Source organism: Manihot esculenta, chromosome 18 (genome assembly GCF_001659605.2).
Source record: "Manihot esculenta cultivar AM560-2 chromosome 18, M.esculenta_v8, whole genome shotgun sequence".
In the NCBI taxonomy this organism is placed as follows: Eukaryota; Viridiplantae; Streptophyta; class Magnoliopsida; order Malpighiales; family Euphorbiaceae; genus Manihot; species Manihot esculenta.
The window spans coordinates 9,982,629-10,009,834 of record NC_035178.2 but is presented as its reverse complement, the minus strand read 5'-3'; the positions used below and the strand labels follow the sequence as shown (position 1 = coordinate 10,009,834).

The 27,206-nt window shown below is 34.0% G+C and overlaps 1 protein-coding gene across 3 annotated transcripts; it reads left to right on the top strand.

Moving 5' to 3' along the window:
- The first annotated feature begins 274 nt into the window (after window positions 1–274).
- LOC110606859 (ran-binding protein M homolog) lies at window positions 275–23,151 on the top strand. 3 transcript variants are annotated; one of them, XR_002486571.2, is made up of 11 exons: window positions 275–846; window positions 3,785–3,931; window positions 4,063–4,149; window positions 12,187–12,232; window positions 13,202–13,278; window positions 14,721–14,883; window positions 15,563–15,631; window positions 15,768–15,827; window positions 16,187–16,273; window positions 22,105–22,386; window positions 22,529–22,671. XR_002486571.2 is itself a non-coding variant. In XM_021745841.2 (10 exons), the coding sequence occupies exons 1-10, from the start codon at window positions 419–421 to the stop codon at window positions 22,808–22,810; spliced, it is 1,446 nt and encodes a 481-aa protein (XP_021601533.1). In that variant the 5' UTR covers window positions 276–418; the 3' UTR covers window positions 22,811–23,151. The 3 variants fall into 3 exon arrangements, 2 of the variants coding, with proteins under 2 accessions (XP_021601534.1, XP_021601533.1); XM_021745841.2 differs by lacking the exon at window positions 22,105–22,386 and having other exon boundaries at window positions 276–846; window positions 22,529–23,151; XM_021745842.2 differs by lacking the exons at window positions 16,187–16,273; window positions 22,105–22,386 and having other exon boundaries at window positions 22,529–23,151.
- The last annotated feature ends 4,055 nt before the right edge of the window (window positions 23,152–27,206 follow it).

Sequence of the window (27,206 nt, the reverse complement as noted above, 5' to 3'; positions counted from 1 at the left end):
AGAAAAACAGTTGAGCATCGCCTTTGATTTAAAGAAAACAAAATGAATTTCTAACTTTTTGCTTATTTATTTATTTCATCAATTTTTTTTAATTTAATTTATTTTTAAGTCGTTTTTATTATTTTATAAAATCCCCCAATGGGTACGTGAAATTTAGCCACTGGTATCATGAATCGGTAATAACCGTTGAAAATGTAATCAAACAACCTGATTCCGCCACGTCGCCTTAGCTCACAGATGACAATTAAAACTCCGGAATGAGCACACAAAAAGTTACTTCTCTTCTCTTCTCTTCTCTTCTTTGCTCACTTATTCATTCCTTCAAGCAAAAGAAAAACCTTACTCTCTCTTTCTCCCTATGATCATAATCTTCAATTTTTCAAGCTAAATGATCCATTAAGAACCCTACGATTTCAACATGAGCAACAGCAACAATGCAATTATCACCACCTCCACCTCCACCTCCAATGGCAGTAACACTGCCCATTCCAATCCGCATGATCCCGCTTCCTACTTCCTGAAGCTCGCGCGGCAATACTCTCCGGCGGCTGGAGCTCCTTTTGCGTCCAAGATGATGGAAGAGGACGGCCGGGAGGATGAGCCTACTGAGCTCAACACGATCAACAGCTCCGGAGGGTTTCTTGTGATGTCCACAGATAAGCTTTCTGTTAAGTACACAAATGTTAATCTTCATGGTCACGATGTTGGCGCTGTTCAAGCCAATAAGCCTGCTCCTGTTAAGCGGCTTGTTTATTACTTCGAGATTTATGTTAAGAATGCTGGGGCTAAAGGGCAGATTGCTATTGGGTTCACTAAGGAGGGCTTTAAGATGCGCAGGCAACCCGGGTAATTGTTCATTTTGCCATTTTTGTTGAATTAGCAATTACGCTTGGAATAGTTGCTTTGGTATTGAGGAGATGATGGAAATGAAAGGAAAATGAAGCCAATGTAGGTGGCTTTGGTTCATAGGAAATTTTTTTCCCCAAGGGTTTGCTAGGTACAATGAATTTGACTGCTTCTGGGTGGCTGCAGGGAAGTTATATGTAAATGGAAAAAAATTATGAAGGGATCCTATGTTTGTTATAGCTGAATCAAGACTAAAGAACTTGGGTGAAATATTGTATTCTAGACAATTGGGTTCTGCTTGGTTCAAGAGAAAATTTGAAAAGATTTCTTTGTTAATTGACCAATTGAAATAGTTAGCCAAATTAAGTTAAATAACTGTTTAGTAATTACAGAGTGTGGAGAAATTGGCTACAAGGAAAAACCTCTTAGATCATTTAGGATGCTAGTCCTATGGCTAACTGAAATGTTTGTGCAATTCGTCATTGAAGAACCTGGTTGGCATGTTGAAGACCTCAAATCTTTCTTGCGTTCATTCTGTACTTTTGACTTAAGTAATCTACTGTTTATGACTGATTGTCATTGCTTTCACCGTCTGTGTGTGATTATGAACATGACCAGTAAAGGTGTTCAAAAGCAGATAACAGATAATTTATAAAATTCATTATCATATGTTGGTTTTAACATGCTAGGCGCTTTTCTGAGAAAAATTATTTTCTTGAATTCCAAGTGCAAATGCCTAGGTATTGGAAGAAGCATAATAGCTTAGAAGTAGTAAATGTTATCAAATTGTAGCATAAAGTTGTTACTAGAAATTATTTTTGGTGGGAGCAGTTACACAGCATGGATTAGTTGATTAGCTGTATAAATACAGCTAGATAACTTGTAGTGATCAAGAATCCTAATAATTTCTTTATCTCAATTCTATTTCTCTCTCTTTTCCTTGTTTTTATTTTCTTTTCTTCCTAATTTTCAGTAATAAGGCTGTAAGAGATTCTAATCCCTAAAAATTTTTTAGTAAAGAATAATCTTGTCAAAAGTGCTACGCAAATTGAGGCTGGATTACCCAAGGAATAGACACTTGCTCGAGGATTGTGAGGTGCACAGTTATTAACATGTGCAGTCATGCACAAAATACTTCTATATAAATGGGATGCAGTGGCTCTATTATATTAATGTAAATATTTTATACACTTATGTTGATTCTTGTAATCTTGTTTTTTATTAGTTTAAGTTTAGTTTCATTTTTTTTAAAGCAGTTTTGGCAATAATTCCTTAATAAATTTGTCCAAGCAAAACTAGGATCTCCATTTTATAAATAGGCTTCTTATGTAGTTCAGTAGTTACTGGAGAGACAGTAAACTACATAAAGTTTTGGTTCTCTTGCATTCTGGTGTACCGCAGAATTTATGTTCCTCAAGGATTGAGATGGTTGAGATTTGGATATTTTCTAGCCTTTTCTTGCTCTTCCATCCTGCATTAAATTGTTCTCAATTCAAAGGAAAATATCAGCACCAAACAGAAATCTATTAAATTGTAAGGCTAGTCCAATGCAACTATGCAAGTCATGTGCAGTAAGTATAGTGCATATGAACACAACAGATGAATAACACATTAAATTTTTCCTCTTCAAGCTACTTTTAGAAAGTCCATCATAAGCATCTTTACTCTCAACTGTAAGCAAAAAGATCTTCTTTTCTTTCCCTTCCTTAAGTTAAGGCTCACAATGCTTTCTTCTTTTCTTTCCATCTTCTCTAAATTAGTCTCTTCTTGTTTATAATTTGCAAGGTATACCCTAAACCTAGAAGCATTTCTGCTTGTTGGTGCACTAAACGGTTGAATTGACTAAGAGGGAGATATGTGGCTTTGTTAATCTCCTTTCCAAAATCAACTGTTATTTTGGACTTCTGATATGCATAGGCTTTTAAGAGTTTATTCATAGTAATAGTTCTCATTTTATCGACAATTAACATAGAAAATACCACCTACTAGTCAAAGACTGATCACATGGCTTAAAGAATATCCAACGGTGTTAAGTAAAACCAATTAGTATGAAGAAATCTGATGTCCCTCGAAGCTTGAAGGTGCTTGCAGGCTCTCCTAACAAGTGCATGCCACGGGAATAGTGCCTCTTTTGGGACACCTAAGGGACACAGCTAAAATCCTACTTGAGCCTTGAGACTAGGCATATCTTTGACAATTATGGCTGTTACTGAGGGTTTTGGGAGCTTAGTGAACAAATATAAGCGTGTGCTTGAGCAAGTTTTCTGAAGTAAAATATATAAAATATTTGTGAGATAGCCATCAAACACATTGCCATCAAACACATTTTTAGAAGGGAACATAAAAAACCCAAAAAAAAAAAACCAATAGTAATTTATTTAACTTATCATCTCTGATTTGGGAGCTTTATCTTGTTTTGCAAAAGGTTTAGGTCCAATAGGATGCAGTGCAACTGGGCATGATAAAGGTTAAAATGATATGTTCTACCTTTCTGTTTTCAAGCTCCTCTATTTTTGTTTTGTTTATTTTATTTTTGTGGTACAAAGCTTTCAGATGTGTCAGATACTATAATAGTATCTAGTATGCCATAAAAACTGAAAATTATTTATTTAGTGCATCTTTTATTGCCTCAAGCTCCAACACAGGCGCATTCGCTGCTGTGTATTAGGTCTGCTATGCCTAACCAAAGTGCCTTAACTTTGGCTTCACATATATACTGCATGGGATGCTCCGCTGATTCATCGGAGATTTAGATAAGTTGGATTTGTTTGTGGTTTATGCTGATGGGGATTTAAATTTGCTTTTGAAAAGTTGCGGACAAAATGTCCTGGCTTATTATTATTATTATTATGAATTATTATTTTCTCCTCATAATGTAAGCAAGTTTTGAAGTGTAGTCCCTTATTAACTCCTTTTTCCTTTTCATTTCCTGTGTCAGTTGGGAAGCAAACAGTTACGGGTATCATGGAGATGATGGTTATCTGTATCGTGGACCAGGAAAGAGTGAGCCTTTTGGTCCAACCTTTACAGCCAAGGATACAGTTGGTGCTGGTATTAATTATGTTTCTCAGGAATTCTTTTTCACGTAAGACAGGGCCCACTTTGGTCAGTATATTTGTTGCAGGATTAAAAGTATTGTTGCTTGTAAATTTTAAGATTGTACATTCACCTTCTATTCTGAACATGTTTATTTTGACATGTGTTCCTATGTTGTAGTAAAAATGGAGCAGTAGTTGGAGCAGTGTCCAATGAAATGGAAGGTCCCTTGTTCCCTACAGTCGCTGTTCACAGCCAGAATGAAGAGTATGCTGTTGTTTAAATATTTATGCTTTTAGCTCTTATTTTCAGACATTTTCCTTCCTGGATTTTGTGCAAGATTAGGCATCTCAGATATAATACTCTCTGCTGTTTAATGTGATTGGTGTAGGTTAATTGGTTATAATCTAGTTTCTTTGACATGTTGATTCTTCATCCTTTTTATTTTGAATACTTTATCTGTGTATTGAACTTTTTTTTTCACAAGTGCATTAGACTTGGCTATAGGCATTTGTGATGCGTGTTGTGCTGCCTAAACAACTTGTTTTCATTCTAGAACTAGCTACATATGGTGATGATTATGTTTTATCCCAGCTTTCTCTAGTTAGAAAGTCAAGCTTTTTAGCAATGAACAACAAAGCTTGCTGTGAATTTGTAAATAATAAAATCTTTTAATGATTGTCTAAATAAACAAAAACAAAGCTTAACTGATTTGCAAAATATAAAGGGCTTGCTCACTTTTGAAAAACTAGGCTAGTTTGCAAAGTTTTTGTAGAAAACTGGAAAACTGATTTCCATTTTTGCATGTGTCAGTTTTCAACATGGAGATTGGAAAACTAAGAACACTTAAATCAATATGTTCCATTCAAATTATTTTCCATTATTTAAATTTATACTAAAATTTTGTTTTTAACTATTGTAGAAGGATAATATTTGTTGTATATCACAATAGAGATTACAACCTATTTATACATGAGAGACGGTGTCTAAACAGGAAGGAAAATCAAGCCTATGATTATACAATTCGATTATACAATCCCTAAGATTAAGTAACTAACCCATCTATCGATGTTTACTTCCTATATTAATATATTTACTTTCTATAACCTATAACACTCCCCCTCAAGTTGGAGCATAAATGTTAATCATGCCAAACTTGTTACATATATACTCAATTCGAGTTCCATTTAGAGCTTTAGTGAAGATATCTCCCAATTGTTCTCCAGTCCGGATATGTCCTGTTGATATTATCTTTTGTTGGACCTTTTCACGAACAAAATGACAATCAATCTCGATGTGTTTAGTCCTCTCGTGAAATACTGGATTGGAGGCAATGTGGATAGCTGCTTGATTATCACACCACAACTTAGCAGGCACCGAATTTGAGAACTCAACTTCTTTCAATAGTTGATGTACCCACAAGATTTCACAAACGGCTTGTGCCATGGCTCGATATTCAAATTCAGCACTAGAACGGGAGACCATATTTTGCTTCTTACTTTTCCATGAGACCAAGTTACCTCCCACAAAAATACAATACCCAGTAATTGACCTCCTATCAACCTTCGAGCCTGCCCAATCAGCATCAGAAAAGCATTCAATATTTGAGTGCCCATGGTTACCATAGAATAGGCCTCGCCTTGGGGCCCTTTTAAGGTAACAAAGAATTTGTCCCAAAGCATCCCACTGGGCAACAGTAGGAGAGGACATAAACTGACTTACCACACTCACTGAATATGCAATATCAGGACGAGTCACTGTCAAATAATTCAGCTTGCCAACTAATCTTCTATACCTTTCAGGATCTGCAAATGGCTCACTGTCTTCTGTGGTAAGTTGAAGGTTAGGGGTCATTGGGGCACTACAAGGCTTAGCACCTAATTTTCCTGTTTTTGCTAACAAATCAAGAACATATTTTCTTTGAGATAAGAAGATGCCTTTCTTACACCGCATAACTTCGATTCCATTTTGTGAAGGAGTATCAACACAAGAGAACTGATGAAGAATCCCTTTTTATAACAAATAAGATTGAAATTTCCTAGAGAGATACTCTTTAGCATTATCACTTTGCAATATACGAATGGGAACATTGAATTGGGTTTGGATTTCAGCATAAAACGCACAAAAGATATAAAATAATTCTGAACGACTCTTCATTAAAAATAACCAAGTAGTACGAGAGAAGTAATCAACAAAGTAACAAAGTACTTAAAGCCAGACTTAGACACAGTAGTGCAAGGACCCTAAACATCTGAATGTACTAACTCAAAGGGGGACGAAGCCCGTTTATTGACTCGAGATACGAGATACTGAAGGAAAACGATGATGTTTGGCAAATTGACAAGACTCACAATCTAAAACAGACAAAAAATGAAATTGTGGATTTAACTTCTTCAAAGCCGAGAGAGAAGGATGCCCCAAACGACAATGAACATCAAAAGGTGTTAAACGCGTGGAACATGCAAGTGATCTAGGTAGTTGCTGATCCAAGACGTAGAGACGCTCTGACTCACGCCCTCTACCAATAATTTGCTTCGTCGAAAGATCCTGAAAAATACAGTGATCAAGAAAGAATGAGACACAACAATTCAATGCACGAGTGAGTTTACTAACAGAAAGCAAATTATATGCGAACTTAAGGAGACATAACACAGAGGATACAAAAAGAGAAGGGGTTAAGTTGACATGACCAGAACCCATGACAAAAGATTTAGTACCATCAGCAAGAGTAACATAAGAAGTCGATGCATGAGACTCAAGATTGGACAAAAGGGTAGAATCACCTGACATATGATCGGTAGCACCAGAATCAATAACCCATTTGGAGGATGAAGACACAAGATATGCAGTAGAGTTACCTGACTCGGCAATTGCAGTGATAGAGGAGGAATTAGAGGATTTCAGAGATGCCTGGTATTGGGTGAATTGTGCATACTCATCTCAATATATCAAAATCCCCTGATCTGAAGGGGCCTCAACTGCCATATGCGCCATTTGTGTGCGCTGATTCTTATTCTGTAGTTTTTAACATGTCTTCTTAGTATGTCCAGGTTCGCTGCAGTAATAACAAATGATTCCTCCTGAGTCAGAAGTAGAACCTGTTTCCCCAAAATGCTGAGATCTTTTACCACCATTAAAACCTCCCCTTTGCCCACCTCTATTATTCTGTTTGCCACTGTCATTGCGGCTAACAAGGGCACTAGTGGGGTGTGAAGGAATTGGAGATTCTGTACGCAATATCCTAGTGAACACATCATGTAACGATGATATTTCAGAGTCAGAAAGAACCTGAGATTTAGCTGTCTCAAACTCTGGAGGGAGACCTGCAAGAAAGCTCATAACAGCCATTTGCTCTCATTGAGCTTGTTGAGTTTTCACATCTGTACTAAAGGGCATCAATACATTAAGTTCTTCATAAACTCTTTTAAAATCCATAAAATAGGATGTCAAAGTTCTATCATTTTTATCGGCTCGGTAAAACGCTTTACACACATCATAAATATAGGAAATATTCCCTTTGCCAGAATACATAAATTCCAAATACTCCATTAATTCTTTAACAAATTCACGGTGATTAATAAGACTAATCACCTCACTATGAATAGAATTTCGAATCTGCAGAAACAAACGAGCATCATCCCTCATCCAATCTCTACGAGTTTCATCAGTTGGAAGATCCTTGGTAAGATGATCATCTATTGCAATACTTCGTAAATAAATACGAATAGTCTTACTCCAATCTAAAAAATTAGATCCATTTAATTTGTGTTCTGTGATTTTAGTCATCATAGGAATCACATCACTTACGGTGGTTTTAATTTCAGCCATCAGGACAACCAACCCAAAACAATCAAAATAACAAAGGATCAGAAGAACAGTACTCGTGAACAGTGCCGATGAACAGTATCGTGAACAGTGCCGATGAACAGTACCAAAAAACACCTTCACCCAACACCCGAACGGCAAACAAACCTCAGATCTGACAAGGGGTAGGTGTGGCGACTCCAGCGATGTGAGATCCAAATGTTACCCTTTATGGATGACTCAAATGAACAGAGCCCTAAGTCTCAAAAAAAAATTTTAAAACTTGACGAAAGAGAAAAGAAAAAAAATCTCTACGAGAATGACTCTGATACCATGTAGAAGAATAATATTTGTTGTATATCACAATAGAGATTACAACCTATTTATAAATGAGAGACGGTATCTAAACAGGAAGGAAAATCAAGCCTATGATTATACAATCCCTAAGATTAAGTAACTAACCCATCTATCAATGTTTACTTCCTATATTAACATATTTACTTCCTATAACCTATAACAACTATATTTCAAATGGAAAACAAATTTCTATAATCAAAATTATACTACTTCTCCACATACTTACCTGGAAAGCGGTACATGGTGGTTATTTATGGGGTACTTTGGGGGTAGGCTTAGTTCGCTTTTTGGGGACGTGGTATGTTGAAATAGTATCTTGGGTTCGTTGAGTATAAATTGATAATCTTTAAACTTTACATCTTTTACAATAGTTTATTTTATGTTAATTTTATATTTAATTTTAATAGTTTTAGAAATTCAACCCCTAAAACATTAATATTGGATTAATATAAAAAATAACATTAGGTATTAACAAAATGGAAAATAAAATAAAGTTCAAATACCAAACATATTTGTATTCCACAACTCATAATAAAATTTCAAACACAATATGTATTAAGACACTAGAAAAAAAAAACAAAGCTAAAAGTTAAAAGAGTCCATAAATAATTATTGTAAAAAAAAAAAACAACAATAGGATGCTAGAATTAATTTCAACTTTTCCTTTGCTTTTTTGGCTTGCTTTCTCCTGCATTTGATGATTTTCTGGTGTAGTCATGCCCATCTTGTTCAGTGATCTTTGTGTCATCAAAATCATCATTATCTAATGCTCTTCATCCCATATCCTCTAATTTTATAGCTGAATCCTCCAAATATGAATTTTTTGGATCTATATTCCACCTTTTATAAGGTCCTTCTCATAACTTTTAAAGAAGCGAGATTGAAGGCGAATATTTAAGTGAATAAATACGAACTTGTCAGTTCTAGTACAGTTCAACCTGTTTCTTTTAACACTGTGATTATAAGAGTATGTACTCCAATTCCTTTCAGCTGAAGAGCTACTAATTGGTTGAGATAATACCACTTTTGCTACCTCTGCCAATTCTGGAGTTTCAGACCCACATGTTGACCACCAATTGATTGAGTCCATTGTTACAACATCAGTTTGAGCTGCTGCCATGCTGACTATCCCTTTCTTCATGTGAAAAATTGGAAATTGTTCATGTAGAAGCTTTTGTTCTGTCCCATTTTCGGCTATCCTTCCAAAAGCATCCATGACACCTAAAGTAACTTCTTTGTGGGGCCCTTCTAGGTAGTCCTCTAGGTGCTGGTATTTCTAAGTAGTAGTGATCATAAAATCTTGGTGTGAAAGCAAAACCCAGACAACGCATTGGAATTTCATCTTCCCCCACCTTTCTAACACAATAGCTTCCATTTGATCATAACTATCTTCATGCTTATTACCTCTCATTATATCCTTTAATTCTCCAAGCATGCTATCCATTTTTTCTTAAATTTCTCTTAATTTTGGACCTTCACTATCACTAAACTTAATCAATAAATATAATGGCTTAGTAATAGCTATTATATTTTCTAATTTCATCCCAAAATTTATCATTACTTATTGTTTCAGTAACTAATGCATCCATAGTCCTCATTTTCTCATCCCCATTTTTTATCCACTCCTTCCATAATTTAAAAACAATTATAGTTGCAAGAGCCTCTCTACAATCTAACAATCTTTTTAACAATACATAATTTGTAGCAAATCTAGTTTTTGCTACTTTCAATAATTCCAACTTTGATCATGTTATAAAGATGGACAATGCTTGTGTGAGATTGATAATGTATTTTACAATACATTTTCCCCTTTTATAAGTATCATTCAACCGATCAAATTTCTGAGCAAAATCCTTGAAAATTAGGTTGAGTTATGAACCACATAAAGAGACCTGATATGTGTTTGTATACCTTCTCTATCTCTTTTCCTGCAACTTTACAGTTTGGTGCATTGTCAATTATAACTTGAAGAACATTAGATGGTCCCACTTCTTCAATAGCCTTGAGCAAGTATTCTGCTATAGCATGACCTGCAAAAAAAAAAATGTAGAAAAATTTTACCATAATTTAATATTCAATTATGTGCAAATAGTTAATTTTTAAAGATGTACAAATAAGTAATATTTGCAATGACAAAAAATTAATCATACTATAAAATAAATGAATAATGCATAGTAAAAATTGTAAAAGTAAAAAATACAAACAATAGCAATAGTAACAAAGCCTTAATCCCAAACTAGTTAGAGTCCTTTATATATATCCTTCCACCATTCAACTTTGTTATGTACTATGTTCACATCAATATCTAAGGCTTGTAAATTCTTTGATACTACTTTTGTCTAGGTCATCTTAGATATTCCTCTTCTCATTCATAATCCTTTCCTTACCTATCACACTTCCATGCTAGAATATTGTTGGACATAACCAAACTACCTTAAAAGTAAAATAAGTTTCTAAATATACTTCATTATAATTATTTTTTTCTAATTATAAAACATATGAACTTTCTTTTTTATTTTTTGAATTAAAAATTAATTTTTTTTATTATTGTTAGGGTATGTTCCCCTTATTTTATTGGGAATAGAAAATTAGAGTTTTCTTGGAAAATGGAAAGTGAAAATAGAGGACTATTTTCCACTAGCAAATATGCCCAAAATGACTGTGGAAATTGTTTTTGAGGAAAGAAATTTTAGAAGAGTAATTTGTTTTCTGCTATGCTATGGCAATGTTGAGAATAAGCTGGAAAAATTATATGCTACTATTTGGAGTAAGAAGTTGTTAATTTTCTTTCAGTAAATACAACTGAAAGTATCTGGAGATTTACAAGTTGTATATAGTTGAATGTGAGAGGAAGTAGTTGAATATGAGAAAGTTTCGGAAAAGATAGGATAAATTGTAAGTGGGCATTTTGTGGTAGCTACTGGTTGTTGGAGATGATTGTTTGTGCTTGGTGGACTGATGGATATGCAACTTTCCGTTATAGGTTCGTTCCCCTTTTATATGTCGATAGTCCAAAAAATGACTTCCCATTTGAATGAAAAAAGTCACTTTTTTAAGCATGATATAGTTTTACCTTTGGTAAAGAAAAGATTTACTGTTCATTAATGTTCCCAAGCACTTTATTGGTCAGAAATGTGGAAGTGGATTCTGGGAGAACATTTTCAATGAAACAACTAGAGCCTTAATGAAATAAATATTGAACTGTGTTTTCTTATATTTGTAAGCATTTTTTCCCTCAAAATGTCAGAACGTTTTATGCAAGCATTTGTGGTGGAATCGACATTTTGTTTTTTAATTTTTTATAAGAAGACAAGTAGGTATTTTTGGCTGATTTTCACGTAGCATTATAATTGAATTATTTCTGTTGAATTGAAGTATAATTGTTGTAATTTGTTCAATGAAGTCACCACATGCTCTTAAAGACAACTTTGAAAGTCACTTTATTCAATATGTGTATATCTTAAGACCGCATTGCATACCTTAAGCAGTAAGGTTGTTTGTTTTGATTTTCACTCGATTGCTTTGTTTTTGTGTTTGTGCACATGTGCACATGCATCCATGCTCAAGTGTGTGCATCCTGTTGCTGGATTACACATTGAAGCCAAACTGTGTGCATTCATGCTCATTTTGGAGTACTAGGAGAAGATTGGCCTATTAATTCATAAAATGGGATCGTACTCTAAAATGTCTTCCAGCAACGGATTTTTGTAATTCCAGCTATGAAAGATCACATTATATTGGAAGTTGTTGACTACTATGTTAATGCTGCTACTTAGCTTGATTTCTTGTCTGCATCAGTATTCAATACTTGTTTGCTTCGAATTTCTGTCAAAAGCTTTTAAGCTTTATGACTGAAAGTATCTGATTTATACATTTGGAGTTCTATATATTAACATGTTTATAAGGGCTGCAGACAAGTTTGCCCTACTCTATATTTTCTTGCATTTAGCAAAATGTAATTACATTCTCCACATCACAAGTGCACTGCAGTGCTCTCAAGTCATATTTCATCTCTGAAATGATATAATTGTAGCCTTTTAAAATTTCTCTCGATGTTTCCTTCTATTTCCCAATTGTGCCGATATTAATGCGTTAGTAAAATTTCTGATTTCTTAATGTGCATATATGATATCAATCTGGCAGGATTGAAGTCAACTTTGGGCAGAAACGATTTGCTTTTGATCTTAAGGCAAGATATCCTGTTTATTCTTCTTCCTCATATGTTCTTATTCTTTGGTTGTTGTTATTAAGTAGGGTTGCTGTGGTTTTATCTGGCTTGGAATCTGCAGTTTTGGTTCAGTGGTCATGGGGTACTGGACTGCAGTTACCTCTCTGTTCCAGTCCTGGTTCCAGTCTGGTCCTGATTTTCCTCTAGTCTGGTTTGATCTGGTTTTGATCAAACCTTACAGTTGAGATTTAACCAAATTTTTTATTTTTTAAAAGGAAATTTAATCTGGTCTTGGCCCAGAACTGGACTGGGCCGAATTGGCTTCTTCTGGTTTTGCATGAGTCAGGTTTTGGTCAATCTGGTGTTGATTTGGTTCCAGGTTGGATCAGTTGACCATGAACAGGTTATTTTATGCATGTGTGTGTGTGTGTGTGTATTTCATCTTCATACGAGTTGTAAAATGAGGATCATTGCTGAAAACTAGGAAATTCAAGCATGTGTTTTTAGAAGAGCCTCTAAACTAAAATTTATGGCATTTATTTGGCAGTTAATGATATGATGTGTAACAAAGTCGTGTACTGGGTTGGTGCATGGTGCTGTTCTATATTTGCAAACAAATTTCTATTATTCTTATTCATCATATTACTTGCTTCTCGAAAGTCATTTCACCCGGCCCCCTGAATTTGTTTAGATATTTTTGAAGCTCATGTATAGTCTTGCTAGAATCAAGTAGTACTTCATTTTCTTGTGCGTAAATATCCTATACTGTTGTTCATATTTTTTTAGGGCTCAAAATACACATGTTAGATGTTACTCTTTGTTCATAGTTATTTTATTTTAAATATTTGGTTTGCTTGCTTAATATCCTATAGCTGGTTTTCTTGATGTTTCATTTCATTTTTGTGTATAAATTTGTGGCTAAAAAAAAATTCTGTTCATTATTTATTTTTTTCTTCTGTTTATTTTTATTTTTTTATTTTACTTTATTAGGAATATGAAGCACAGGAAAGGATGAAGCAACAACTTTCAATTGAGAAAATATCCTTGCCGCCAAATATCAGTTATGGGTAGGTTCACAACAATATGATTCCCTTTAAGACAAACCATTATTCCCTTTGGCTTCTGACTAACATGATCTATATTGAAAGAAACATTTAGAAATCAATATTGAAATTGATTATTGGTTTTGGGCAATTAATTCCTCCCTTTTTTTTTTGGCTCATCATTGTTTTTTTTTTTTTCTTAAAAAAAATCTTAACCTTTTGTCAATTCAAAACATGTATTTCCAAAATCTATGCATGTAGTACCCTTGGATTTTGGTTCAAGTGATAAAAAGGTGCAATAGAATGGGCTGGTGTCACAATGAGGGAACAAAGCTTTGGTTTTAATGAACTGCCATATGTACCTTCTAAGGAGCTGTGTAGCTTAGTTCTTAGATTTGGAGGTAAGACAGGTTAGGATTAGGAGTTTCTGAGGTTTGGATTGTTAGGAATCTTTGTAGAGCTAAGTTAATGGTTACCTGGTATTGAAGTTTTCTTTTGCATCTGCCCCATATTATTGTTGACGTAGTCGCATTGCACACAAGTGGTTGCCGGTTTTTGTTTCTTCTCCAAATTTTTGTTTCTACTGTCACACACAGTTGTTCTTTTGGGGACAATAGAAATGTTGGGATCTTTTTTCTTATAGATCTAAAAGTATTATGCATGTCGGCTATGATTCCATTTTCTGATTCTCAACCAATTAGTACTACTGTTTTCTCTTTTTATGGCTTAAAATTTAAATATTTGGCTCCATACACAGCTTATTCATTTTTGTGAGTACGTGTCCTTTTTTTTTCTTTGTTTTTTTTCATTCAAGTGATAAGGTGTAACATGTTATGAGCAGGTTAATGTTGGTTAAATGTAATAAGGGAAACTTAGTTTTCATCCCTGAGTTATGTCAAAATTAACATTTATGCCTCACTATTTTTAAGACTCAAATAGTTTAGTCCCTATATTTTGTCTTTACCAGAATGAAGGTTCCTCTGTCCAATTTTCCATTAATTGTACGAGCAATTACCAAAATACCCTTAAAGATATATTCTTTTTTCATCCTTGGATTATTTTAAAATTAACACCTGCATCCCTCGATGTTTTACTCCCTATATTTGAATTTATCAAACTTAAAATAGTACAATGTTTTTTAATATAGACAGAGGGACTCCTTTAGTTTGACAAAATCAAAATATTGAGTTTTAAAAATAGAGATAACTCAAGGATGGAAAATTAACTTATCCGTATAATAGTAATTAACGGTGCTTGAATTTTGAAGTTGAGCAGGATTTCCAGTTTGGAAGCTCATGCTGAGCTGCTGACTGATATATTTCTTGTGTTTGTATATCAAACTTGATATGAGTGCAAATGGATATGTTTTATCTTGGTAGTAAAATATCATTGAGAAGCTGTAATTATTGTTCATATACATCTGTTTATTTTTTTCAGTTCATGATTCGTTTATATTTCATGATCAGACTTGTTCGCTCCTACTTACTGCATTATGGCTATGAGGAGACTCTCATTTCATTTGACTTGGCTGGTAAAAGTACTATCCCACCTATATGTATAGCTCAAGAGAATGCGGTTGATGAGCAGGATATCATGTATGCATTAAACCAAAGAAGAACTCTTCGACAGGTATGAATTTATTTGACAGTGGATTTTTAAAAAAATTTAATTAGAAGTTTATATAGGTTATATTTAGCTTGTGACTTGTGTAGGATTTGGATGAATTCATTATAGATGTAGTAAGAAATATTATATGACTAAATGCTGATGGTTCTTTAATGTAAGGACAAGTGTATTTTCTGGGTATCTTTTTTCCTGTCGAGTGTTTTTTTTATTTTTTATTTTATTTTTTTTGGGGGAAGGGGCATGAAAAAACTGAATGAGTTGCATTTTTGCATACATTCTTGTTGGGCAGTTTTGCTTTATATAAATGTTTCTCTTTTTTGCATAGAATTCTATGTGGTGCTTGTGCTTATACGAATATCTATCTTCTTTTTTGACTAGCAATTGAAATGTATTTATTTATGGTGATTAGAATTATCCTTCCAGGATGCATTTCTTTAACCCCTCCCTCTTCCCCCAAGCCGACCTGCCTTCTTCCTCTGAGGAAAAAGACATTGTAAAGCATTTTCTGTAAAGTGACTACTTTACAAAAAATAAATACCAATTCACGTAAAATTTTATTAGATGAAACATAAGCATTTCATGAATTTTATTTTATTTTTTGAAGCTTGCTTTTCTTGTTTTGAAGTGTTTGAATGTATGATTTGGTTTTGCTGACATGCGTTCCTTTTCTATCTTAATACAGCTAATTAGGAAAGGTGATATTGATGCTGCAATCAGTAAACTTCGTGATTGGTACCCAAAGATTGTTGAGGTAAACACATTTTACTTGTATTTTGTATCATCACTTGTACTATCTCCGTCACTGCTAGTAGTTTTGCTCCTTTTTTATTTTTAGTTTTATTTTTTACTTTTATAGTTGTGACTCAGTTTTGCTTTGCTTTATGCAGGATGAAGGGTCGGCCACTTGCTTTTTGCTTCACTGTCAAAAATTTATTGAATTGGTTCGGGTAGGTTTTCTTGCTTTTTTTAATTTGCTTATGGATAGTTTTAGAATTTTTTGGAAGAAAGATTTTTAATCTTCTGCTGGTTATAACGACTAGACTTACATGTATGTTATTTTTATGAAAGCTTGCGTAGCACATGGTATGTACTTTATGTTGGGAAACTTACGTGCAGTTTTACAGTATTATTACTATGTTTATGATGGCTATTCTGTAATCCAATTATTTAATGGATATTTTATGCCCTGGATTGTATTCTCTGTGCCAAATGTTATTCTATGTCTCTATGTTGCAAATGATTCTAGTTTTGTTTATGTTGCATTTAAGAAAAGATTTTGACATGGCAATAAATGCAATCTGTATAGGTTGGATCTCTGGGAGAGGCTGTGAGATATGGAAGGATTGAATTGGCAAAGTTCTTTGAGTTGCCTGGGTTTGATGATCTAGTTCAGGTATTGGAAAGTGCATTTTATCAAATAGAAATTGTAACATATAAGGAATAATTGGATAATTTCAATATATTTTTCCATTGAAGTAAGTGGGTATATGTACAGATTACAAGACTTTATTAAGGCAACCCCTAATAATCCTCTATCAATCAATTAGCCTATGATTACATAACCTCCTATAATTATGTACAGATTATGTTCACACTCTAAAATCCTCCTCAAGTTGGATCATAGATATTTATCATGCCCAACTTGTTAGAAAAATATTCTATTCGAGGCCCATTTAAAGTTTTGGTGAGTAGATCACCGAGTTGCTCTCCTGTCTTCACATAACTGGTGGGTGGAGATTAAATTTTTTTGAATATTCTCATGAATGAAATAACAATCAACTTCAATATGCTTAGTCCGTTCATGGTATACTGGATTGAAAGTAATATGAAAAGCAGTCTAATTATCACACTAAAGTTTCGCGGGTGACGCAACATCCATACCAACTTCTTTCAGCAGATGATTTATCCACATAATCTCACAAGCAGATTGAGTCATGGCATTGTATTCTGACTCAGCACTGGATCTGGATACCACATTTTGCTTCTTATTTTTCCAAGACACTAGGTTTCCTCCAACAAATACACAGTAGCTTGTAGTCGACCTTCTATTACTTTTGGATCCCACCCAGTCAGCATCAGAAAAACACTCAAGTGCAATATGCCCATGATCTCTGTAGAGTATACCGAGTCCAAGAGTCCCTTTTAGATAACATAAAATTTGTTCTAGAGTGGCCCACTGTTTCACCGTAGGTGCAGACATGAACTGGCTTACAACTTACTGCAAAAGCAATATCTGGTCGAGTCATCACCATAAGGTAGTTCGATTTTCCAATCAACCTCCTATACCTCTCTGGATCATCATAAGGGTCTCCGTCATCTTTTATAAGACATATATTAGGAATCATTGGTGTGCTACATGGTTTAGCTCCCATCTTCCCAGTTTCTGCAAGTAAGTCAAGGACGTACTTCCTTTGAGACAGGAAAATTTCCTTTTTACTTCTTAAGACTTCGACTCCTAAGAAATACTTAAGTTGACCCGAGTCTTTGGTATGAAAACTCGCATGCAAGTAGTTTTTGAGAGAAGAGATCCATATACTATCATTCCTTGTAATGACAATATCATCAATATATACAACAAGAAGAATAATACCAGTATCTAAATTTTTATAGAAGAATGAATGGTCACACTTGCTTTTTTTCAACCCAAATTTTTGAATAATTTCACTGGACTTGCCAAACCATGCACAAGGACTCTGTTTCAAACCATACAAAGATTTCTTCAAATGACAGACTTTTTCATACTCTCCCTGAGCAACAAACCCTGGTGGTTGCTCCATATAACACCTCTTGGAGTTCACCATGTAAAAATGCATTCTTGATATCTAATTGGTGTAAAGGCCAATACTAAGAAGCAGCTAGGGAGATGAACAAGCAAACTGAGGTCATTTTTGCCACAGGAGAAAAAGTGTCAGAATAGTCAACGCCATAGGTTTGGGCATAACCTTTGGCGACAAGACGGACCTTAAGCCTCGCTATAGAGCCATCTGGATTGACTTTTATGGCAAAAATCCATTTACAGCCCACGGCCTTCTTGTCAGGGGGTAAATCAACTAGTTTCTAAGTATGATTTTCATCTAGAGGCTTGATCTTTTCAAACATTGCATCACGCTAGCCAGAATGAGCCAGGGCCTTTTTAACCGTCTTAGCCAAAGAAATGGAATCTAGAGAGACAATTAAGGAGGTAGAAGGAGACAGGTGATCATAAGGTAGAAAATTAGCAACAGAATAGATAGATTTACACTGTCGTTTACCTTTACGAAAACTAATGGGGCGGTCAAGGTCACTTGGTGGTGGATCTGATGGCGAAGAAGATTCTGGTGCAGGACATGTATCATCAGGTACTGATCTCCAAGAGTAAACTTGAACAACTGACTGTTTAATAAGAGGCTGAGTATTAGGAGGAATGTTACCATCAAATTGTACAGCAGAAGGCATACTCGAAGAGGTTCCACCATTAGATATGATTCTATAGATGAGCCACTCATCATCATACTCTTGTTCAGGAGAGGTTTGTCCAACAGGATAAAAACGAACTTCTCAGAAAAGACTACATCTGTTGAGACCAGACCAGATACTTGTTGAGGTCTGGAGAGGAACACCGATACCCCTTCTGAAGGCGAGAATATCCCAAAAAAGTGCACTTTAAAGCTTTAGAATCAAGTTTAGTCACATGAGGTCTAACATCCCGAACATAGCAAGTACTGCCAAACAATCGTGATTCGAGAGGAAATAATAGTTTCTTAGGAAAGAGGACATTACAAGGAGTATTACTGTTTAGTACTGCGGAGGGCATGTGATTAATGAGAAAACATGCAGTAGAGACAGCATGAACCCAAAATTGCTTAGGAACTTGCATTTGAAACAACAGAGCTCTAGCAGTCTCAAGGAGATGTCGATTCTTCCTTTCAGCTGCCCCATTTTGAGTGGGTGTATCAACACATTACGATTGGTGAAAAATACCATGTTGAGTTATATAAGTCTAGAATGATTCTGACATATATTCTTTAGCATTGTCGCTCCGCAAAATTTTCACAGAAACATTAAATTGAGTCTTGATTTCAGCACAAAAGGCAGAAAAATGAGAGAGCACTTCTGAATGATGCTTCATAAAATAAATCCAAGTCATTCTAAAGTAATTATCCACAAAAGTGATAAAATATCTGAATCCAGTTTTAGATCCAACCGGACATGGGCCCTAAACATCTGAATGAACTAATTGAAAAGCAGACTCAGCTCATTTATTGACTCTAGGACTTAAAGAGTTTCGATGATGTTTTGCAAAGTGATATGACTAACATTCCAATAAAGATACCTCATGAAATTGAGGGCATAGCTTCTTCAAAACTGGTAAAGAAGGGTGTCCCAACCGACAATGTGCTTCAAATGGAGACATGACACTGGAGCAACATACTAAGGCACTCATGCATCCAAAATGTAGAGACCCTCAGATATATGTCCTTTACCAATAATCTGCTTCGTCACAAAATCCTGCATGAGATAATTGTTAGGAAACCCAGAGATTTACTGCAATCCAAACACGCAGCGAAAAAATTAAAAAATCTTTGTTTTCCTTCCCGGGATCCGTGTGCTTCGTTTATTTCGAAGAGAAAGATACGAGACTAACCTGTTGGACTCGATGAGAAGATACTATTGCGGATTAATGGTGTTGCTTTTTCAACGAACACCCTCTATGGTATCCACACGAACATCTTCTATCCTACTAGAGTGTTAGCTCTCTCAAGGTGAATAAACTATGTGCTCCCGATCTGCAACTCAAAACGAATTCTCAAAAACCTTACTTCCACTTTGCAGAAGCGGTTTTTATTCGTTTTTAGTCTTTTGTTTTCTCACAACTCTTTTCGTGAAAGAGTTGTGTTCATAACTCACTATCACGATCTCGCAGATACTCAAATATCTAATGTGATAGAGTTGTGTTCATAACCAACTATCACAATCTCGCAGATACTCAAATATCTTATGTGATAGAGTCCTTTATCTGTAACAGTTACAGATAAACTGCAGATCGTTTTAAATATTATTATCTTATAATAATAAATAATTAATATTAATAATAATAACACTTTATTATTATTAATTATATTAATGGACTTTGGGCTTTTAGCCCATTAATATGACATAGCACATCAACAACGTTCTTTTGTGTGTGACCCAATAGGCTCACATTAATTGGCAATAGGCCTAGTCCCACAAGACCCATAAATCATAAGCGGCCTCTAGCAAGACAGTATGACTACCCAATTAATATGAGGATCGATAATCCGATAAAGCCTAATAAATAGAACATGTATTAATCTCTTTGTCACACGATATCTAGTTTGAATATAAGTCATGGTCAATGTCAAACTTATAATGTTCAAACTTATGATTTCTCGATCTCTAAGTAGACTGATAAAATCAAATGATATTGATCACACTATCAATTCATTGGAGCACGGCCATGCATTTCTCAGTCTCACTTATCGAGGGGCCCAGAAGATATCTCTCTCAAAGAGAGGGACAAATTCTATCTTGATTGTTCAATATCCTCTACATAATTTTTGTCATGCTCAATCATAACCTTTATGATTGTCCGATGAAAGATAATGTTTGGTTATGTCAAAACATAACAGTTCTTATATTGGAAACTATGACAATCTCAAGTCAAAGAATTAAGACATAACTATTTTGAAATTCACTTATGACAATAACCCATGTAGTGATTTCAGTGTGGGTCCATCCAATACTCTGTTCTCTAACAAGTATCTATGATTATTGAATTATATCAACATATACATAATCATCTCATGATCAATCAATAACCATACTAGTTATATTTTATTATTATCAACATAATAATAAGTAACAAGGGATGTTAATCATTATCATGTAACATGCAAACAAATAATAATGATAGTACAAATCTCTTTTATTAATAATCAAAACGACATACAAAAAGTCCAAGATAATGGCCTAGGGCAAATACACTAACAACAATGATCAGGAAAAAATGAAACACAACAATTTAGATTTTTTGTAAGTTTACTCACAGAGATTAAATTAAAGGCAAGATTAGGTAAACTTAGCACAGATGATAGGGTATTAAAAGAAGTAGGTTTAACAGTTCTAGAACTCTCAACATTATAGGTTGACCCATCAACTATAATAACAGGAGAAGGTGTTTTATGAGATCGAAAGCTAGTAAAAATATAAGGATTACCTGTCATGTGATCCGTGGCACCAGAATCAATGACCCATTTATATGAAGAGGAAATAAGACACGTTTTACCTGTCTCAACCGCTACTGAAGACGTTGGAATAATTTTAATAATATGGGTCTTACTATTAAAAATCATTTCAACCAAAACTCTATGCTCCTTTACCTTCAAACGAATTAAATGAAGATAACAAAACCTAACCCAGTGAACAATATAAAAAAACGCCTCCACCCAACACCCAAACGGCAAACGAACCACAAATCTGACGAGGGGATTGTAAGGCAACTTCGGCGTCCTCCCTAGGTGGACGGTGAGAGACAAATATTACCCTATATGGGTAACACAAAAGAACAGGAGTCGTAAGTCTTCAAAAATTTAAAACTTGACGAGAGAAAAAAAATTAAATCTCTACGAGAATGGCTCTGATGCCATATAACAAGATAAGGAATAATTGGGTAATTTCAGTATACTTTTCTATTGAAATAAGTGGGTATATATACAAATTACAAGACCTTATTAAGACAATCCCTAATAATCCTCTATCAATCAATTAGCCTATGATTACGCAATCTCCTATAATTATGTACAGATTATTACGCAATCTCTTATAATTATGTACAGATTATGTTCACACTCTAACAGAAATGAATATTCTGATAAGTGGGGGAGAGTGGATTTGAACTTGTGACTTTCCTCCTTACAGGAGAGTTGGTTACTGGGTTGTCTCAGGCAGCCACAAGACAATGTATTTTTGCACTGTTTTTTATGATGTTTAAATGCAAATTGATGGTTGTCAAATTCCATAGCACCTTTCTTCTTATTGCGGGTTTAAGATGCATTGAAATTGTTTAAACAGATTAGCTGTTGCTTCAGCTACTTAAATGTGAGAAAACCGCTGCTTGGGTTGACACATGGATTGAAATTTAACCTTGGAATAGATTAGGGCTCTTTTCGTTGTTTTATTTGTTGTTCTTAGTAAACTGACTATCTTGCAAATTCCATATGAAAGAGAGAGTTGGCTGTCATCAGAAGAAAAAGTGTTTCTTTGTTGAGGCTTTGATTCCCAGCTATCAGAAAGTATTTCCTCTCCAGTGATCAGATTCAGAAACGCTATTTTGTTTCAGTTGTGAAGTGCTGATATAGAACAGAAATTTTGAATACCATGTCAAAAATAATTGGAAACTTTGATGGATCGTTGATTTTCTGGTGTTATAAATCAAATGCATAGCAAACTTTACTAGCTGGAATGACTGCTGATTATGTTACTGAGATCTTCTGCAGTTAAAATTAGGTTGGTATTGTCATGTGTAGTGGCATCTTATAATCCAATAAAAATGAGGTGGAGAGTAGTGCTGTATATTGAACATGATCACTATTCTTTATGTTTCACTCTTAAAGGCTAATTCATCACTGTGTTCTCTTGCTTCCTTCAGGACTGTATTGCTTTGCTGGCATATGAACAACCACAGGAGTCCTCAGTTGCCTATCTTCTTGAAGACTCGCAGCGTGAGATAGTGGCCGACGCTGTAAATGCTATGATCTTGTCAACAAATCCCAGTGTGGAGGATTTGCAGGCCTGCATACGCTCGTATCTTGAGAGGTTACTCAGGCAGCTTACTGCTTGCTGTTTGGAGAGAAGGTCCCTGAATGATGATCAAGGCGAAGCTTTCCATTTGCAGAGAGTACTTAACAGTGGCAAGAAGGCCAGGTGCTAACTCACATGATCTTGTGACAATCTCTTCCATCTTTCACTGTTCATATTGCCAGTAAACATTTTCCAGAACTGCAATTCAAGCGACAGATAAAACAGCATTCCACGCGTGCGTGGCTGAGATTTAAATTGAGAGTTGGGGTATTTCTCAATCTCCCAAAGCTTGTAACCTTGCAAAATTTGATATTGAACTGTGGCCTCTGGCTATTATTGGATGTAGTTATACAAGTAATTTCGGGGGGGTTTCCTGTATATACGTGGTTTACAGAAACTATACATACATTGTCTTAAAGACTCTCAACAGTTATGCTCCCAAATTCCAAAAGAAAACATGTTGAAAGTTAATGTTGGTGCATACTTTTGTTTAAGCCTTCGTCTTGGTGTGGTTGAATAGTTAACCAAAATAATTCTTCGAATGGTTGAAGCAGTTAACTGTGTCATCTTATTGGACCTCTTGCCTTTTATGGGATGGGGGCCAACATTTTGGACTTTTCTATTAGACTGCTTGATTTTGTAATTTTAGATTAATTATTAATTTTAAAGAAATTTTAGTTGAAATGGAAATTTAATTTGGAGAAGAATTTGATTTTACTCAAATATATATTCTGTTAAATATTTCATCAATACATAGTTTAAATATGATGTTGTCAATTGATTAATTAAATATGTTCAAATATAAAATTCTACTATTAAATGCTTGAATTTATAAAAATTAAAAATAAACTATTCATGGTGTAAAAATTAATCGCACTTATAATTTAAATTTTTATAAATTAATAAAGTTAAATAAAAATAATTCTATTATTTTATAAACATTTAGAGTATAATAAATAAAATTTAGAGTGTAAATATAGTAAAGGAACTATTTTGTAAAATTTTTTGATAAATTATAATGATATTATCAATTTGTATTTAATTATTATTTTTTTTAATAAATTTAAGTGTTTAATAAATTATAATTATAATTTAAATGTGTAATAAATTAATTTCAGATTGTATCAGAATGTAGAGATATATATATTTGATCAATTAAATATTTAAAAAAGGAAAAGTTTGAATAATTGGTATAGAATCAATTTTTTTGAATTTTTTCAGTTCAATTGGCCAATAAGGACAGAGACATTCAAAATTTAAGTTTAGAAAAAAAATAAATTATTACTTAATCTCCCTGTTTTAACAAAATTGATCTTCTGGTCTTTTAACTTCCACGTATATTGAAGTCAACAATCACTGCCTACTGCAGTTGACTTCACAAAATGGACCGATGATAGTTAGCATTGACGCAATTGAATTCTTCTATTTTACGTTATTCATTTAGTAAGAAAATAATTTAAATTAATTTTAAGACCAAAAAAAAAAATCTTTTGCCCCTTAATTTTTTTAAATTGCCATATTATTCCTCTAATTTTAAATTATTCCCTTCTACTTCATAATCTCTTTAAAAATGATATTTAATAGTTCTTAAATATACAGTTAGCAGATCGCGTATATAAATACTATTTAAACCGAGTGTAAAAATATTTAAATGATATGGACTAAAAAATATATATATAACAATTATTTTTGCAAAATCTCTTATTTCTAATTCTTTCTCTTATTGGTCAACACAAAATTCTTAACTCTCTTTCTCATTTCTTACGGATATTTAGAATTTGAAATTTATGACGAACAATGGTTCTTTGACATATTCACGTGTCTCCAATTGATTTTGTGATTTCAATATTTGAAGAAAATTCTAAATTTTTCTGTTCACAATAATTAAAAGAATGGGAGATAGTGCGACAGAAGTTGTGATTCCAGCTTATCATTGTGGAGAAACATCTGCTCTCAAGCATTCATGGACGAATCTTAATCCAAAAATAAGGTTTTTTAGATATAGAAAATATTGGATGAGTGAAATATATTGAATATGTGAAATCTTCTTAATATTTATTATTTTTCTTTTGAAAAATAATATTATTAAATGAGATTTTAATTTGAAATATATTTACAGAATGGAAGAGAATGGAAGAGAATGTTGATTTTTCATGTGGTTGGACCCTCCTATGCCTAACCATGCAAAATAAGTTATTGTTGGATTGCTATCAAAAGTTAAGTTGTATGAAGCTGAAATACAGATTGGTACCTTTTGCATGTCAGTTACAAAGGTCCATCTATCTCCTAACCCAATATGAAGGTCTTTAATTAAATGCTTGATGAACAATTTCCAAGTAGTTTTATCTTCAATACCAACTATTGCCCCTGGATACACTTGGTTATTAGCATCCTTCGGTACTGCAATCAACAACTAACCCTTGCATACACCTTTAAGGAATGCATCATCTAATCCTATAATTCTTCTGCATCCTTCAAGCATTCTATCTCTAAGTGCTTTGAAACAGAAAAAAAAAACCCAGTGAAAATCAATTTTTCATCACCAGACTGCTTACTATTAACAATGCAGGTCGAACTTGGGTTGGTCCTCTTTATTTCATTAATATAATCATGCAGTTTACCATATTCAATCTTATAATCACCTAAAACCTTAAATAAAACCTTCATATTTGCCCTTCTGCAAACAGTTCTACATACATGAACTTTCAGCTCTTCTCTATATAACTTTTGAATCTCTATAAGCTTAATCTCAGGTTGAGATGCTATACTCTTTTTAAATACCCTTGCAATGTAATCAAAATTGACAAGCTTATTCTTGTTTGACCTATAACACTTATGGCAAGAATTATAAGTCTTCACCACAAAATTTCCATTTTTTTTCTCAAAGCCGGCATAAAGATCCATGGACATCCTTCCTTGCATCTAACCCTTACTCTGTCTTTGTCATTTTTAACCAAATTTAATTGTACACCCTTAGCCACGCCATACTTCCTAACAGCATGCCTAAATTGGTTTGTATTATCAAAAATCAAACCAAACTCCCATTGAGGAATTGCACAACCTTCATTATAGTAAACATTATTATTCCTCTTTTTACTTTGAATTTCTTTTTCCTCACCTTCATAATCATCAGAATTAACTAACCTACTATCTGGATCATCACTATTTAGATGCTCTTCAGTTCCACCTGTTCTCTGACCAAATCTACCATCTTGCTTATCATTTTCATTAAAAGCAGCATCATCTTCAGTTAGTCCTAGTTGAACAATAGGTGCATCCTCATCTTTCCTTCCCTGAGATTTACTTTGTTTATACTTTTTAAGATTATCTCTTGCAACCTGCAGCTCAATATCCACATCACTTCCTTCTAATGCATAACATCATTAACATCCTCGTTGATTCTCCACTTTCACTGTCTTCTTTGTCTTTATCATCAACTCCAATATGCTCTACACTAATATCATCAAACACCAATATCCTCTACACTAATATCATTAGCTTGAACATCAGCAGTAGCTTCTAAGTCCTCTCCTTCACTATTATTTGGTTCATCACAAGAACCAAAATGCCCACTATTCTCAGTAAAATCAATAGGCACATTATACTTAGCAATGACATGAACATCAACACTATGAGAGACATAAAGGTCTATTGGATCTCCTTACTTAAGACCTTGAGTAATCTCTATCAATACTTGATCTGACCAAACTTTCCTACAATCTTCCTTCTCATTGCCCCTCTTTCTAAAATACACACTTTCAACAGCTATATACCATAAGTCTTTCATAAATGAGAATATCCCTAACATTGATAATTTATCAGGGTCAACCCGAGAGACCATCGAGACCCGTCCATCTCTATAACTAGGGTATGAGCCATTTACAAATTTACCACCATAATGCCATCTTAGACAAATGATAAACGTTGACATACTGTGCACACCAAATCAAACAAAAAAAAACAAAGAATAAATTAATCAAACTATGTTGGATCACAATGACTGCATATATAAGTTATTGAAAAAGATTAGAGAATAATAAAAAGGAAGAGAGGACAAAGACATCACAATGAATGCCCTTACATTACCAACAAATAACATAAACATCACCTACTTAAGAAATGTAACTAAACACTAACAATATTACTCAATATTTAACAATGTTGATGAAACTTCAATCATAGAACATTCTTGCAACTTCACTCTTTCGTGCACTAATAAATTTATTGGAGAAATTCTTAGAATCGTTTTATAGTTTCTGTTTTTAATAGAATGAGAGTATAAAATTAGAGATTAGGGATTCATCAGATTTCTATTTTTAATTTGGGGTTGGCATTATTTGCAACATTTCCTATCTTTGCCCACGTGGATTGCTGGAGCTGACACGTAAAGAATTTTATCTACATAGGCGCGAGTGTAATTCACACGTAAAGATATATCCTTCGAAGGGACTATTAAATAACATTTTTAAAAAGGTTAGGGGGCAAAATGAAACAATTTAAAGTTGAAGGGGTAAAATAGCAATTTA